Source organism: Callionymus lyra, chromosome 16 (genome assembly GCF_982586985.1).
Source record: "Callionymus lyra chromosome 16, fCalLyr1.hap1.1, whole genome shotgun sequence".
Taxonomy (NCBI): domain Eukaryota; kingdom Metazoa; phylum Chordata; class Actinopteri; order Syngnathiformes; family Callionymidae; genus Callionymus; species Callionymus lyra.
The window spans coordinates 19183057-19196150 of NC_141833.1; the positions used below are offsets into that span (position 1 = coordinate 19183057).

Sequence of the window (13094 nt, forward strand, 5' to 3'; positions counted from 1 at the left end):
GCTCACAGAGGACTAAGAAGATTTGTTGGATTCGTTGATCCAATGAGTCCGACTCACGGCTCAGACCACAAGGAGTCACTAAGCTCTTCCATGATTCTGACTCACTTCCTGTCTCTCTGTCACTGGGAAATACAAAAACGAGTTGGATTCGTTGATCCAATGAGTCCGACTCACGGCTCAGACCACAAGGAGTCACTAAGCTCTTCCATGATTCTGATTCACTTCCTGTCTCTAGGAAAAACTAAAACGAGTTGGATTTGTTGATCCAATGAGTCCGACTCACGGCTCAGAACACAAGGAGTCACTAAACTCTTCCATGATTCTGACTCACTTCCTGTCTCTAGGAAAAACTAAAACGAGTTGGATTCGTTGATCCAATGAGTCCGACTCACGGCTCAGACCACAAGGAGTCACTAAGCTCTTCCATGATTCTGATTCACTTCCTGTCTCTAGGAAAAACAAAAACGAGTTGGATTTGTTGATCCAATGAGTCCGACTCACGACTCAGACCACAAGGAGTCACTACTAAACTCTTCCATGATTCTGACTCACTTCCTGTCTCTAGGAAAAAGAAAAAAGAGTTGGACTTGTTGATCCAATGAGTCCTACCAGCTCCGACCACAAGGAGTCACTACTAAGCTCTTCTACGATTCTGACTCACTTCCTGTCTCTAGGAAAAACAAAAACGAGTTGGAGTTGTTGATCCAATGAGTCCGACTGACGGCTCAGTCCATAAAGAGTCACTATTCTCTTTCATGATTCTGACTCATTTCCTGTTTGCCCAAAAAAACCACATAATTACCTGCTCTAGGGCGCCCTCTAGTGGACGTCACTACATTTAAATAAAAACTTCACAACTCGATTCCCGTGAGTCGCGCCGCGGCTCCGTGACTCGCGGGTTAACGCTGACCCACATCGGGAATATTGTGCTGACGCGTCTGAGCGACCGAAACGTCTACCTGCCGTCGTCATGACGACAGCAAAAAAAAAAGAGAGAGACTCGTCAATAAAGTAACGAGTGTCATATCTGAAGGAATTTTTTCAGCTTAACCAGCAGAAGCTGCGAACTCTCATCATTCCCTGGTCCCAGCGGGCCTCGGTGGAAGTGTCAGTCGCTCCAAACTTCCAGAGGAGTCGACTTTTTTCCATCAGAGGTGTCTCTCTCTCTCTTTCTCCCTCTCTTTCTCCCTCTCTCTCCCTCCATCTTCAGGTGAGTCTGACTCTCATCTGCCGGTGTGTCAGCAGCTCCTCCTGCTTCCTGTCAGTCTTGCCGGAGCTGATGATGAATTATAAAACACTCTCTCTCTCTCTCCCGGAATACAGATGTCGCTCGCTCGCGGATGTTTGAGATGTTCGAGAGAAAACGAAAAGACGAGATAAACATGTCGAAAATATTCTCCGCGTTTCGGAAAAAACACGCGGCAGAATCTCAAATGTTTGTTTATCCTGAAGATTTTAGAATCAACGCTTTTATGTAATGATCTTTTTTTTGTTTTTTTTTACCACGTCCTGGTGCCGGATGATGGAGCTAATCCCAGCTAGTTCGGGGCAGAGATACCCTGGACACTCACACCTACATACAATATTGTTATTATATTATAATATATAATAGAAATGATCAAATTATACTCTTGGAAATGTGGACTATATTAAAGGAAAATGTTAAAAAATATTATAACACATAAGATATTGACACATTTAATTTAAATTAATTTAATTTGAACTAAAATTATTTATATAAAACACAAACAAAACAATAAAATAGTTTTTAAATATAAAAGTAAAAATGAATCATTTATTACTCGTACAATTTCATATTTATATTTTAATAATTCAAAAGGTTTTTTTTATAATAATAATTTCGGAAAATGTGAAGAAATAATTGAAGAATAATTTTGACTTAATGTTCATGTTTATTGACAAAATAAAATAAAATAGAATAGTAATATGACCTTATAGTTCCAAAACTATAAAAAAGAGGGGACATTTTTTTATTTTGTGATATCAGTATCTTGAAAAGTATAGGCAAAGATCTTGCAATACTAATCACGATAAAGGGGCAACAACATGATATTAGTGATATTATAGTATCAAGTATATATTTGAATATATATTAAATATGATTTAAAAGCCATTTTATTTGTATTTGTTTAGTCAATACACTGCTGTCGAATATATATTGAATACAATCGATACAGTATCATGAAAAAATAAATCACGATGTATCGCTGTATCAATATTTTTTAACATCCCTATTCGAGATACATGTATCTGGAGATATAAGGATCTTATATTAGTTGATATTTCTATTTTTTCATATTGAAAACTGTTGTTATTTCGACTCAGCATTTCACTGCACTTCATTGGGTCTGGTTCATACTCGTCGTTCGTTGGTTGAGATACAAATACCTGAAGATACTGACATCAAAAGATCATATTTTACATTTAAATAAGCTACAAAAAAACAGGTAAAAAGGAGGTATATTTTGTGAGGAAGATGAAATATTCCTAAATAAAAGTCGTTCCAGAAGCAGCTGGTGTTGCGACAGGTGCGGGTCAGGATCCGGGTCAAGAGCTCCGCCTCTTGCTTTTTAACCGAGACACGACGTCGCGCTAATAACCAGGTAATTATGCAACATCCCAGAACCAGATCAAGAATCCATCGGAGCCTCTCGGCGCCGGAGAGTTTTTATTGGTAAAGTAAAAAGAACAGAATCCCCGCCCGTGCAGGAGTCAACGTTCATAACAATCATCCATCAGTCAGACTTAACCCCCCCGGGTCACGGTAAGTGCTCCCCGCCCCCCCGCTCTGACGGACAGATTAACGCGACGACAAACTGAGCTCCAACATGTCGACTAATCCATTTATTCATTCTGTTCTGACACACTGTCTGATTAATCGCTCCCAAAACAACCAGTCGGTGTGTGCGTGTGTATGTGTGTGTGTGTGTGCGTGTGTGTGTGTGTGTGTGTGTGTGTGTGTGTGTGTGCGTCAAAGACTCATTTATATTGAGTGGAAAATGAACATCTGATGATGCGAAAACCAAACGGACTCATTATTTGTTTGAGAAAACTTTTGTGACAACAATCAGATAAAAATGAATCATGATTTAAAATAGATTCTCTTTCATCAGTTTGGTTCGTGGACTATAAAAAATGGTGCTTCGTGCTTTGAAGAAAAATAAAAGTAAATAAATGAAGTTAACAAGTGTGTTATCTCAGGGTGGTTTTTTTGGGCCTGCGGGTCACCTTGACCCTGAGATAACACGGGGGTTGAACAATGTGATGAAAACCAATAAATTACTGTATAAAATAAAATTATTATTTAAAATAATAATAAAATCAGATCGAATAAACAATAAATTGTATTATTTATTAGTTCTTTTAGTTCTTTTTTGAAGGTTTTTGTATTTTATTGAATAAATTGAGTTTTTCCAACATTTCTTTTTACATCTTTATGACTTTCTAAAACCCATTTTTTTTTAATTCACCAGAATTATTTTCTTTTCGTAGTTTTTGAAGGACTTTGTTTGACACATTGTTTTGTTTGTATATTTAACATAATGTTATGATGTCCAGTTCATACACCTTCATAGTTATGAATGTTTTATTTAAATGTATACTTTTTAGATTCAATTTTATTGATTATATATCTAAAGAAGATGTTTTGAAGAACTATATATATATATACTGTATAAACATATTTATATATATATATATAAAAGTTTTATTTTCCTCTTTGATGATTTTCTTAATTAGGGTTGATTTTTATCCTCTAATTCCACTAAATGTTGTCGTCTTGTGTTCTTTTTAAAAATGTTGTTTTTCAATTTTTAGGTGCATAACTTTTCATTCATCTGCTGCAAACCCTGGACTGGATCCCACACTACAAGTGGATCCGGACTCCTGTGGTCAACTCAGATCCAGACGTTGAAAGAAAAACAAACAAAAAAACTTTTCCACAAATTTCATCCACAGATTATAAATCGACGACGGACACAGAGAAGAATCTTACCTTGAGTGGCGATGTAGTGATTCGGCCGGTGGTAACCCTGCAAGACAGAGAATCGGAAGTCACATTATCGCACTTGTAGTGTTGACAAATACACACAAACACACACATGTGACAAACTCTGCCAGATCAGCACTTATTTCCCTTCCTTTCACTAAACACATCCCATCAGGAGACAACAAGCTCCTGGATTATTGCTCAGATTATGGAAGGGACCGTCCTCTTTTGTTCGCCCCCCTGAGCGGCGTCTGTCAGGCGTCCAGCGAGCGTTTGTGTCGACTCCAGAAAAAGCTTCTGGCGACACTTTCGTCGTCCACCTCTGGAATAGGAAGACAAGAGTGTTGATAATCCCCCGGATAGGACTAACGGCAGCGATCTTCACGACAGTCTGGCGGATTACTCTAATCCCCGCAAGTTTTATTTGTCCACTTCCTTGTCTTCTCTCCGGAGAGTCTGGAAACAAAACATTAGGACTTAAAGTGTCTTCCCCCCCCCCCTCGACTGCTTATCTCACTCATATTCAATTGGACTCGGACGGTGATTAACGTCCTCCACTGAAGGAAGACACAAAAGGACGCTCCCTCCCTCCCTCCTCCCTCGCTCTCATCCCTCCTTTTTCAACACTCCTCCATTTTTAATGACTTCTTTATCTCGGCGGCGAGAAGATTTGTTTGTGCTTTCATGTACGTTGGAGCGGCGGTGGAGTGGCGCCCGCGACACACACTGGGATTAGAGCCGGCCCTGACAGCCGCTGTCAGGTGAGACGAGCGACTCAAAGTGCCGACTCGTGCTTTTTTGATAAAAGACGCTCTTTAGTATAAAGAAAAAAAGACAATTAGTTGAAGAGACATTGTTTCTGGACTCGACTCCGGATCCACGTGTTCGGAATGAGGATCCGGGTTTTTTCATTTAGGAGCCTCAACCGTCGTCAGAATGTAGATAACATGGGTCGAACCCAGAGTTGGAGACTCCTCGTCTGATTTAATAAACTATAGCCAGTCATATTAATATATATATTTATTTGAATTTTATTCATTTAATTTCCTTGAACTTTATTATTGTTTGATAATCACAAATATTTTTCTTTAATTTATATTTATTTGTTATGCTTTTTATCTGATCCACTTTTTTTTACCTTAATTTTTAACCTCTTTGATTTATTTTCTCAAACACAATTATGGAATTTATAGAAACAATCATTTTTTAAACGTATCAAACTTACCTATAAAGATGTTTAAGTTAAGATAAGGAACAGAGATGATCGATGCTGAGACTTTGATTATTCATGTCTGATCAGATGATTTGAGTTAAAGTTAAAAATAATAAAAATAAAGAATATAAATATATATTTATTTTAATTTGCCTTTTAATTAAATAAAGATACTTTTTTTGTCCTAATTTATTCAGTTTAAATTCTTTAATTTCCTTAAACTGTGTTTCTTGGTTGTTTATTGTTTGATAAAACAAATAAATCACTCATATTTTGAACTTTTATACTTATTTCTTACGCTCTTTTTTTAAAAATGTATTAACATTTTTGGCTTCATTTCCTGATTGATTATATTGAAAAAAAAAAAATTTTTTTAAACATTATGTTACTTTAAGAATTACAAATATATATTGTATAAATAATATTTGAATTATATATATATATAAAATCTTCAAAAACTAACATTGGAAGTCAAAATTCTGTAAGGACATGCTAACCGACCACTTAGCTCCATTTACCTATGCTAAGCTAAGCTAACTCGCACATTAGATTTGTATTTCTTCGCTTCTCTCTTTTTAGATAAAATGAATGTTGTCCTTCTTCTTGCAGATGGGTTGCGATATGTTTTTTTGGGGTGAAAACAGAAAAAAATATATATAAACAGACGAACAAGAAGAAAAATTCTACATTTAGCAGAACATGCTAACTTATAGAAAGTAAGTACTAAGTGTAAGGATTTAGGACACAGCCCTGGTTTCTTGCTCTCTCTAAGCTAGGGCGCCCCCTGGTGGTCGACAGAGGAAGTCGCCGAGCATCACGATAAACTGGTTTTCAGGAAACAAATCCCTTTACGTTCGTCGACAGCGAATCGTAGCGACTTCAACTCTCCTCGTCTTCGCGCTTCACCGTCTTAAGCGCCGCCGGTAAAAAACGGTGGATCGTCTGCAAAGAAAGGCACTCTCTCCACAAATCTGCTTACTCCTGCACATCAGCACTTCAGCGGCACATAAGAGTTTATTGAGCAGCGCCGGGCGTCCTGATTGGTTAAAAGGATCGGCGAGGACTGAAAACATCATTAGCCGTATGCTTCGCCGCTAAGCACCTCCGCGACGACAAGCCGGCGGAAATCCTTTTCAATCAGGAGCCACTTTAATATGCAGATATTCTTATCTCATAATGGCCGCCTGTGTTTCGTCGGAGAGCTCTTCCTCGCCGCCACTCCTCGCCGCCACATAATGGGCCATAAACGCCAGAGACGGGAAGGTAAATAATTCAAGCGCTCCCCCTCCGTTTGCACCTTGCATTATGAATTTATGTTTGAAGGCCTAACAAGAGATTACAAATGACCACATTAAGGAGGGGTAGGTGCGAGTGTGTGTCTTCCACGGAGTAGCAGTCACGGTTAAACAGGCTGTTAGCGACAAATCAGCTGTTGCTCGCCACTTAGACGTGTTATTAACAGACGCCTCACGCCTCCTGAACGCCTGTTTCACATGCTAGCACGACATGGGAGAGAGAGCTAGCGTTCAACCACTTAGCTACAGTCGTCTGTGCTAGCTTGTCAAGCTAATGCACGCGTTAGATTTGTTACAATTCCGTGTGGATCAAATGAAAGTTGTCTCGTTCGTGCTGAAGGGTCTTATATGTTTTTTAGGGGGAAATAGAAGAAAATGCTACGTTTAGCGTTGTTAGCTAAACTAGGGAAAAGTATAAATAAGAGGCACAAATATTGAGGATTTTCCTGACCTTTATCGATCTAAAAACATTTTCTCTGATCGGAAGATAATTGTTTTATTAAAGATTTTTTGAATTCTTTAATTCAGCTGAAAATTGTTTGATTAAAGTTTAAATTTGTTTGATTTGAGTTAAAAATTGTTTGATTAAAGTGGGAAATTATTTGATTATAGTTGAATTTTTTTTGATTACAGTTAAATATGAGTTGATTACGGTTGAAAATTGTTGGATTTCAGGTAAAAAATGTTTGATTAAATTAAAAAAATGTTCGATTAAATTTAAAAAATGTTTAATTATAGTAAGCTTGTATGATGTTTACCAAACAAAAACCATCAATGATTAAAAGTGTACGATTTTATATAACTTTTAAATAAACTGTAAATCAATGTGAAGGAAAAGATGAAATTCCATTTTTCTACTCTTGGAAAATAAAACGTTCCTGATATTTTCAAAATAAAGCAGCCAGAACTCTGTTTGTTTCCTGAGTGACTTTGAACCAAGAGGGTTGCAGGAAACATTATTTTAGTAAAGTTTAACCTCGTCTTTTAGCGTCACCCATTTAACTTGACATAAGAATTAACCGAACAACATCAGAAAAGAAACAATATATGGATGTAAGTGACATTATTATCATCTAAATAACCCAAAAACATCAGAAAACAAACAATATATGTATGTAAGTGACATTATTATCATCTAATTAACCCAAAAACATCAGAAAACAAACAATATATGGGTGTAAGTGACATTATTATCATCTAAATAACCCAAAAACATCAGAAAACAAACAATATATGTATGTAATTGACATTATTATCATCTGTTGGCAGCTCTTCACGACACAAACACAACCACCAACTTTTGTGTCAAAACAACCCAGAAGTTGCGTCAAACAACAAGAAAAATCCCATCATTTTTCCGACACTTTCCGCCCCCGAAGCCTCCCTCGTCCGAGAGTGTCAGATATCGAACGTGTCAAATCTGACGCTCGATTTGTTCCGTCGTCCGCGGATCGGCGGCGAAGAAGAAGCTGCGACCGAAATCAAATGAACACGTTTGTACATCGAGTTATTTAAGTTTGTGTCGTTGCTGTCAGTCCTTCAGATAAACATCTTTGACTGCACATGTCGAGGTGTCAGCCAGGATGTTTGCACACATATGACAGGAGGACCCCCACACACCCCCATCGCCCACCAGCCCACTGGCGACGGCGGCACCAGCGACCCCCCCCCCCACACACACACCCCTCCATCGCTGAGAGGAAGCGCGGTGACCTTTGGTTGGTGGCGAGAGTGTGTACTTACATCAACGTAATTTGCATTAATGTAATCGGAGCTCTGCTCGCCCTCCAGGGCCTGGAGTCTGACACGGGAGTGATCATCTGGAAGAGAGGGGGAGAGGGGGGAGAAAAGAGGGGAGGCGGCGTTGAATTAATCATATTAACGATGGCGGCAGAAGAAGAAAAGAGCGAGTGCAGCGGAGGCCGACGGGCGTGACATGATCAGGGAGGATGCTGGCGACGTGGCTACGTGCTAGCGCTAATGGAAGTGGTAGTTCGGGACTCGGCGAGAGTCGGTGCGGGCGTCGCTCTAGATAATCACGCGATCCATCGGTCGATCGCGCTTTCGCGTCCGATCACCTGAGACTCGACTTCTTTGTTCTGGATGAAAAGTTTTTTAAGCATTAAACTGACGCGTTTTTTAGCAGGTTAGCTACTTTGACCGTTGTAGCCAAGATGTTAGCCGCCGACGACGCTAACAAGAAATGTTCCGCGAAAAAATGAACAATTCAATGAAAAGCCATTCGAAAGAAAAAAAGGAAAACTAAAATAAATAAACCATCAGTGAAGTTAAAAATTATAAAAAATAAAACAGTAAAAAAGGTTTGAAAAATAAACAAAACACTTTTTTTTTAAATTAATACATTAATTAAATTTGTCTTAACCCTGCAACGTTATGTTCCACATTTAAAAAAAACACATTTAAAGTTAAAAAAGTAAAGAATGAACAACAAAAACTATAGTACATCAGTATGAAGAAGCAAAAGAAAAACTACAAAATGTAAAACGTGAAAAACAGTAAAAACTTTAATGGATTCAAGGTTAAAAAGAGAAACTAATTAAAATTTTAACAAGGAAAATTTAACTTTTGTTTTTCTATAAAATACATATAAAAAAGGTTCAAAACTTACGGTTTAAAAGCAAAACTAAAACATACAGAATTAAATCAGGAAAAGTCATGATTTAAATTAATTAAATTTTGTTTTTTATACAAAATGTTTAGGCTCCACGTAAAAAACAAAAAATTAAAGTCATTAAAAAGGTAAACAATGTGCACTTCATCAGTGAAAACAAGATAAAAAGTCTAAAGGATGACATGCCAAAAGGAAAAGAAAATATTAAAAAGTGTAAAAACATAAAAACTTAATTAATTCATAGTTTAAAAGCAAAAAAAAAAAAATAGATTAATCAGGAAAAGTCATGATTTCAAAAAAGGTTTTTCACTATATATTTTTAATTATAAAGATAAAACAAGAAATAATGATAATATTTTGCTTTAATTTAATTCACCATCTGTTTGGAGATGAAGGTAAATCCTGGTTCTCACGTGAGTTTGTGACTCAAAGAGCTTCTAAACATCTGGAGTGTTGAGCAGGAGGAGCGTGAATATGAAAGGAAAGGATTGGAAAAGGTCAAAGCTCTGAAGATAAAACTTGTGTTGGAGCATCTTTCTTTGATCCGCCGCGTAAATCTGCCGCCGAAAATGAAAGCGAGGGCTGATGGGATACGAAGCGAGGGCTGATGGGATACGAAACGAGGGCTGATGGGATACGTACAGGCGATGATGTTGCCGTATCGGTTCTTCATGCGGTTCTCGTCCTTCTTGGCCGAGTCCCACGGCGCCGACTGTCCTTCGAAGAAACTCTGCGGGTGAGAGGAGGGAGACGTGACGCCATGATGAGGATGATGATGATGAAGATGATGAAGATGATGATGATGAGGAGGTTCTAGCAGGACTCAATCATCTCGACGCGGGAGAGGAAACTAAAGCAGCTTCATCGTCAGCTCAGATTATTGTCATGAAATATGTATCGAGTCTCGCCAGGAAGTTTAGATGATGGAGCAGACGTTGAAACTCATGATAACCACGAAGACTCTTTTAGTATTAAACTGAATAAAAAAACCCAGCATTTTTTAAATGTAATATTTATGATTCACATTCGATTTCTACTAAAAAAGTTGATTTTTAAAGGAATACTTGTATTTATTTTTCCTTTATAATCGTTTTTTCTTTAGATGTTATTACATTTTTAGTTGTGATGGTCTTGGTGAAGCTTCATGAAACAGTGTCATGTTGTTCAGAGGTCAGTAGGTGGCGCCATCAGTTTAAAAATTCATTAGAACAGAAGACAAAAGACAATAATGCAGAGACGCCATCTAGTGGACTCTGAACATAATGACACTGTTTCATCAACACATCACTAGTTTTTACTCTCAATATTCTTCTCTTTCTTCATAGTAAATGATTTTTATTCTCTCTTGATAATCATGTTACTTTTTTTCTAAAGATTTAGAATTTATTCATTTCATTTCGGCTAAATTTATTTCGTTTCTTTTGTCAGGCCTTTTTTTTAAGCGACGCTTTAATTTCCTTTTTTTTTATTATATAAATGTCACCGTTAATAAAAAATAAATAAATCTGTTTTCAATTAATTTATGGTTTAAACATTTTTAAAAAACATTGTTTCCTTTTTTTTTTTTTTTTTTTAAATTACATTTCTTTTTACAAAAATACACATATAAAAACTATCAACCTTCCCACCCAGAATAAAAAAGTTTTGATTTTATGTTTTTCATTTATTTTAATAACCCAAGAGATAACATTAGGGTTAAATTAACTGATTAAAAAAAGATGGTAATTTTGGGGTAAATTTCTTTTTTTATTATTTTGAATATAAACTGTGCCCTTTATATGTTGAATTATAATAATTAGTAGTAAATAAATCAATTCAAAAGTAGAAAAATGCTTTTAAGAGTTCAGTTAGAATTTTTTTTTTAACTAATGTATTTTGATCCAAAGAGGACTTTATTATTCTCCATATCAACAACTGACATTTATTTATTCCACTTGTGAATTATTCATCTGTGTTTTCATTTGAACTTCGAGCTCTGATTGTCTACATGATTAAATATTACAGATTAATATTAGATTAAAACAAGTTCATTGTGTATTTTTTAAGTATATATATTTAATCTTAATTTATAATTCCTGTTTAATTTAACCATTATTTTCCCCCGACATGAAACAATAGAAGGTCATCAGGTTCAAGATGGCGGCCGATCTTCTCTAAGATCATTGTTTGCTACAGACGAGTGTGAACGGCTGCGACAGACGAGGGAAAGTATGCAGCGGCGCTGATGAATAACTAAATAAGTACATGTTTGAATCACGGCCGACGATAACACAAAGAAACAGACTAATTTATTAACCTGCGCCGATCGATTTAATAATTCAGGCCGGTCCGAAACAAACGGCGGCCATTTTCTTTTCTTTCCTCTCTCACATGCAAGGCGGACGAGCAGATACACAAAATGTACGCCACAACGACGACAAACGCACACCAAGAGTGTTTCTTACCTCGTTGATCTGATCCGAGTTAAGGTTAGAGAGACAAGAAGCAGGAGAGAGTGTCGGGAGAGACGAGGAAGAGAAACAACATCAAAGATTGATCAATATCCTGGTTTAGTTTTCATCGTCTGCACTCGTTTAACCTTCAGTCGCTACAATGACTCGGCTTTTTTAAATGACAAACGTTGTTGTTTAGACTTTCAACAGTTTCTTGTTATGAAAGACAAGTTTCGACAAGCTAGCTAACAGTAGCTAGCTAACAGTAGCTGGCTAACAGTAGCTGGCTAACAGTAGCTGGCTAACAGTAGCTAGCTAAGCGTAGCTAGCTAACAGTAGCTGGCTTAAAGTAGCTGGCTAACAGTAGCTAGCCAACAGTAGCTATCACGGAACACGACGACAATAGTTGCAGTAAGGTATTTTTTTTTTTTTTAAATAGAATTTTAACCTATTAAACTTCATATATAGACTCATTTAAAATGTAAATCAACATAATTGAATTTGAACAACTACTACTAGAACTACAAATAAAATTATTGCTACCACAACTAATACTAGAACTACATATGCTACTACTACATATACTGCAACAGATACTAATAATACAACTACTACTATAATTTGTACTGCAGATATTACTAACACAACTACAACTACGTATATTATTACGAATAGAATGTATACTACAAATACTAATAAAAATTCAATTAGAGATAGTACTACTACTTGAACTTTAACTACAGATACTACTACTAGAACTTCGAACAACAAATACTACAATTACTACCAGAACGTTTACTGCAACTACTACTAGAATTAGAGATACTAATACTACAACTTCTTGAACAACTGACACTAATACTAGAACTACTACTAGAACTATGACTACAGATACTACTACAACAACTAATATTTCTACTACTAGTACTTCTACTCCTACTAGAACATCAACTACAATTAATAATACAACTACTACTACACATACGACTGCTATAAATAAAGATACTAATACTAGAAGTACTTGATCAACTGATACTACTACTATAACTAATGCTACATATACTACTACTAGAACTTCAACAACAAATACTACTAATAAAACTACTAATAGAGCTTTGACTACAACTACTACTAGAGCTACAGTTACTAATACTACTACTAACTACTTACTCTGCGAGGCTACTAACAACTGATACTAATGCCAGAACTACTGCTAGAACTACCACTACAGACATTACTAGAAAAACTAATACTACTGCTGCTACTTTTTCTACTTCTACTACATCTACAACTACTACTAGTAAAACCACAACTAATACTACAAATACTACAACTACTACTAAGTTTTTGAAACTTTATTTATTACTTTTATTTATTTAATCTAAATGTGTGGATTGATATGAAAATATAAATGTTAAATCTAATTTGAATTGTCAATATATCATTAGTAAACATGTGTACAATTTAAATAATATACTGTATTTGTATTTCCTAGCGTTTCCTTCACTTCCTA

The 13094-nt window shown here is 36.3% G+C and overlaps 1 protein-coding gene across 8 annotated transcripts in view; it reads right to left on the reverse strand.

Moving 5' to 3' along the window:
* The window catches only part of LOC148064090 (receptor-type tyrosine-protein phosphatase mu), a 221997-nt gene that overhangs the window by 26545 nt on the left and 182358 nt on the right, over window positions 1-13094 (reverse strand). For all 8 annotated transcript variants that reach the window (XM_087810893.1, XM_087810891.1, XM_087810892.1 and 5 more), the window contains 3 exons: window positions 9792-9879; window positions 8261-8337; window positions 4016-4052 (listed from right to left, as the gene is read on the reverse strand). In XM_087810893.1, coding sequence (XP_087667019.1) covers window positions 4016-4052; window positions 8261-8337; window positions 9792-9879 — 202 coding nt within the window. The remainder of the gene's footprint in view (window positions 1-4015; window positions 4053-8260; window positions 8338-9791; window positions 9880-13094) is intronic.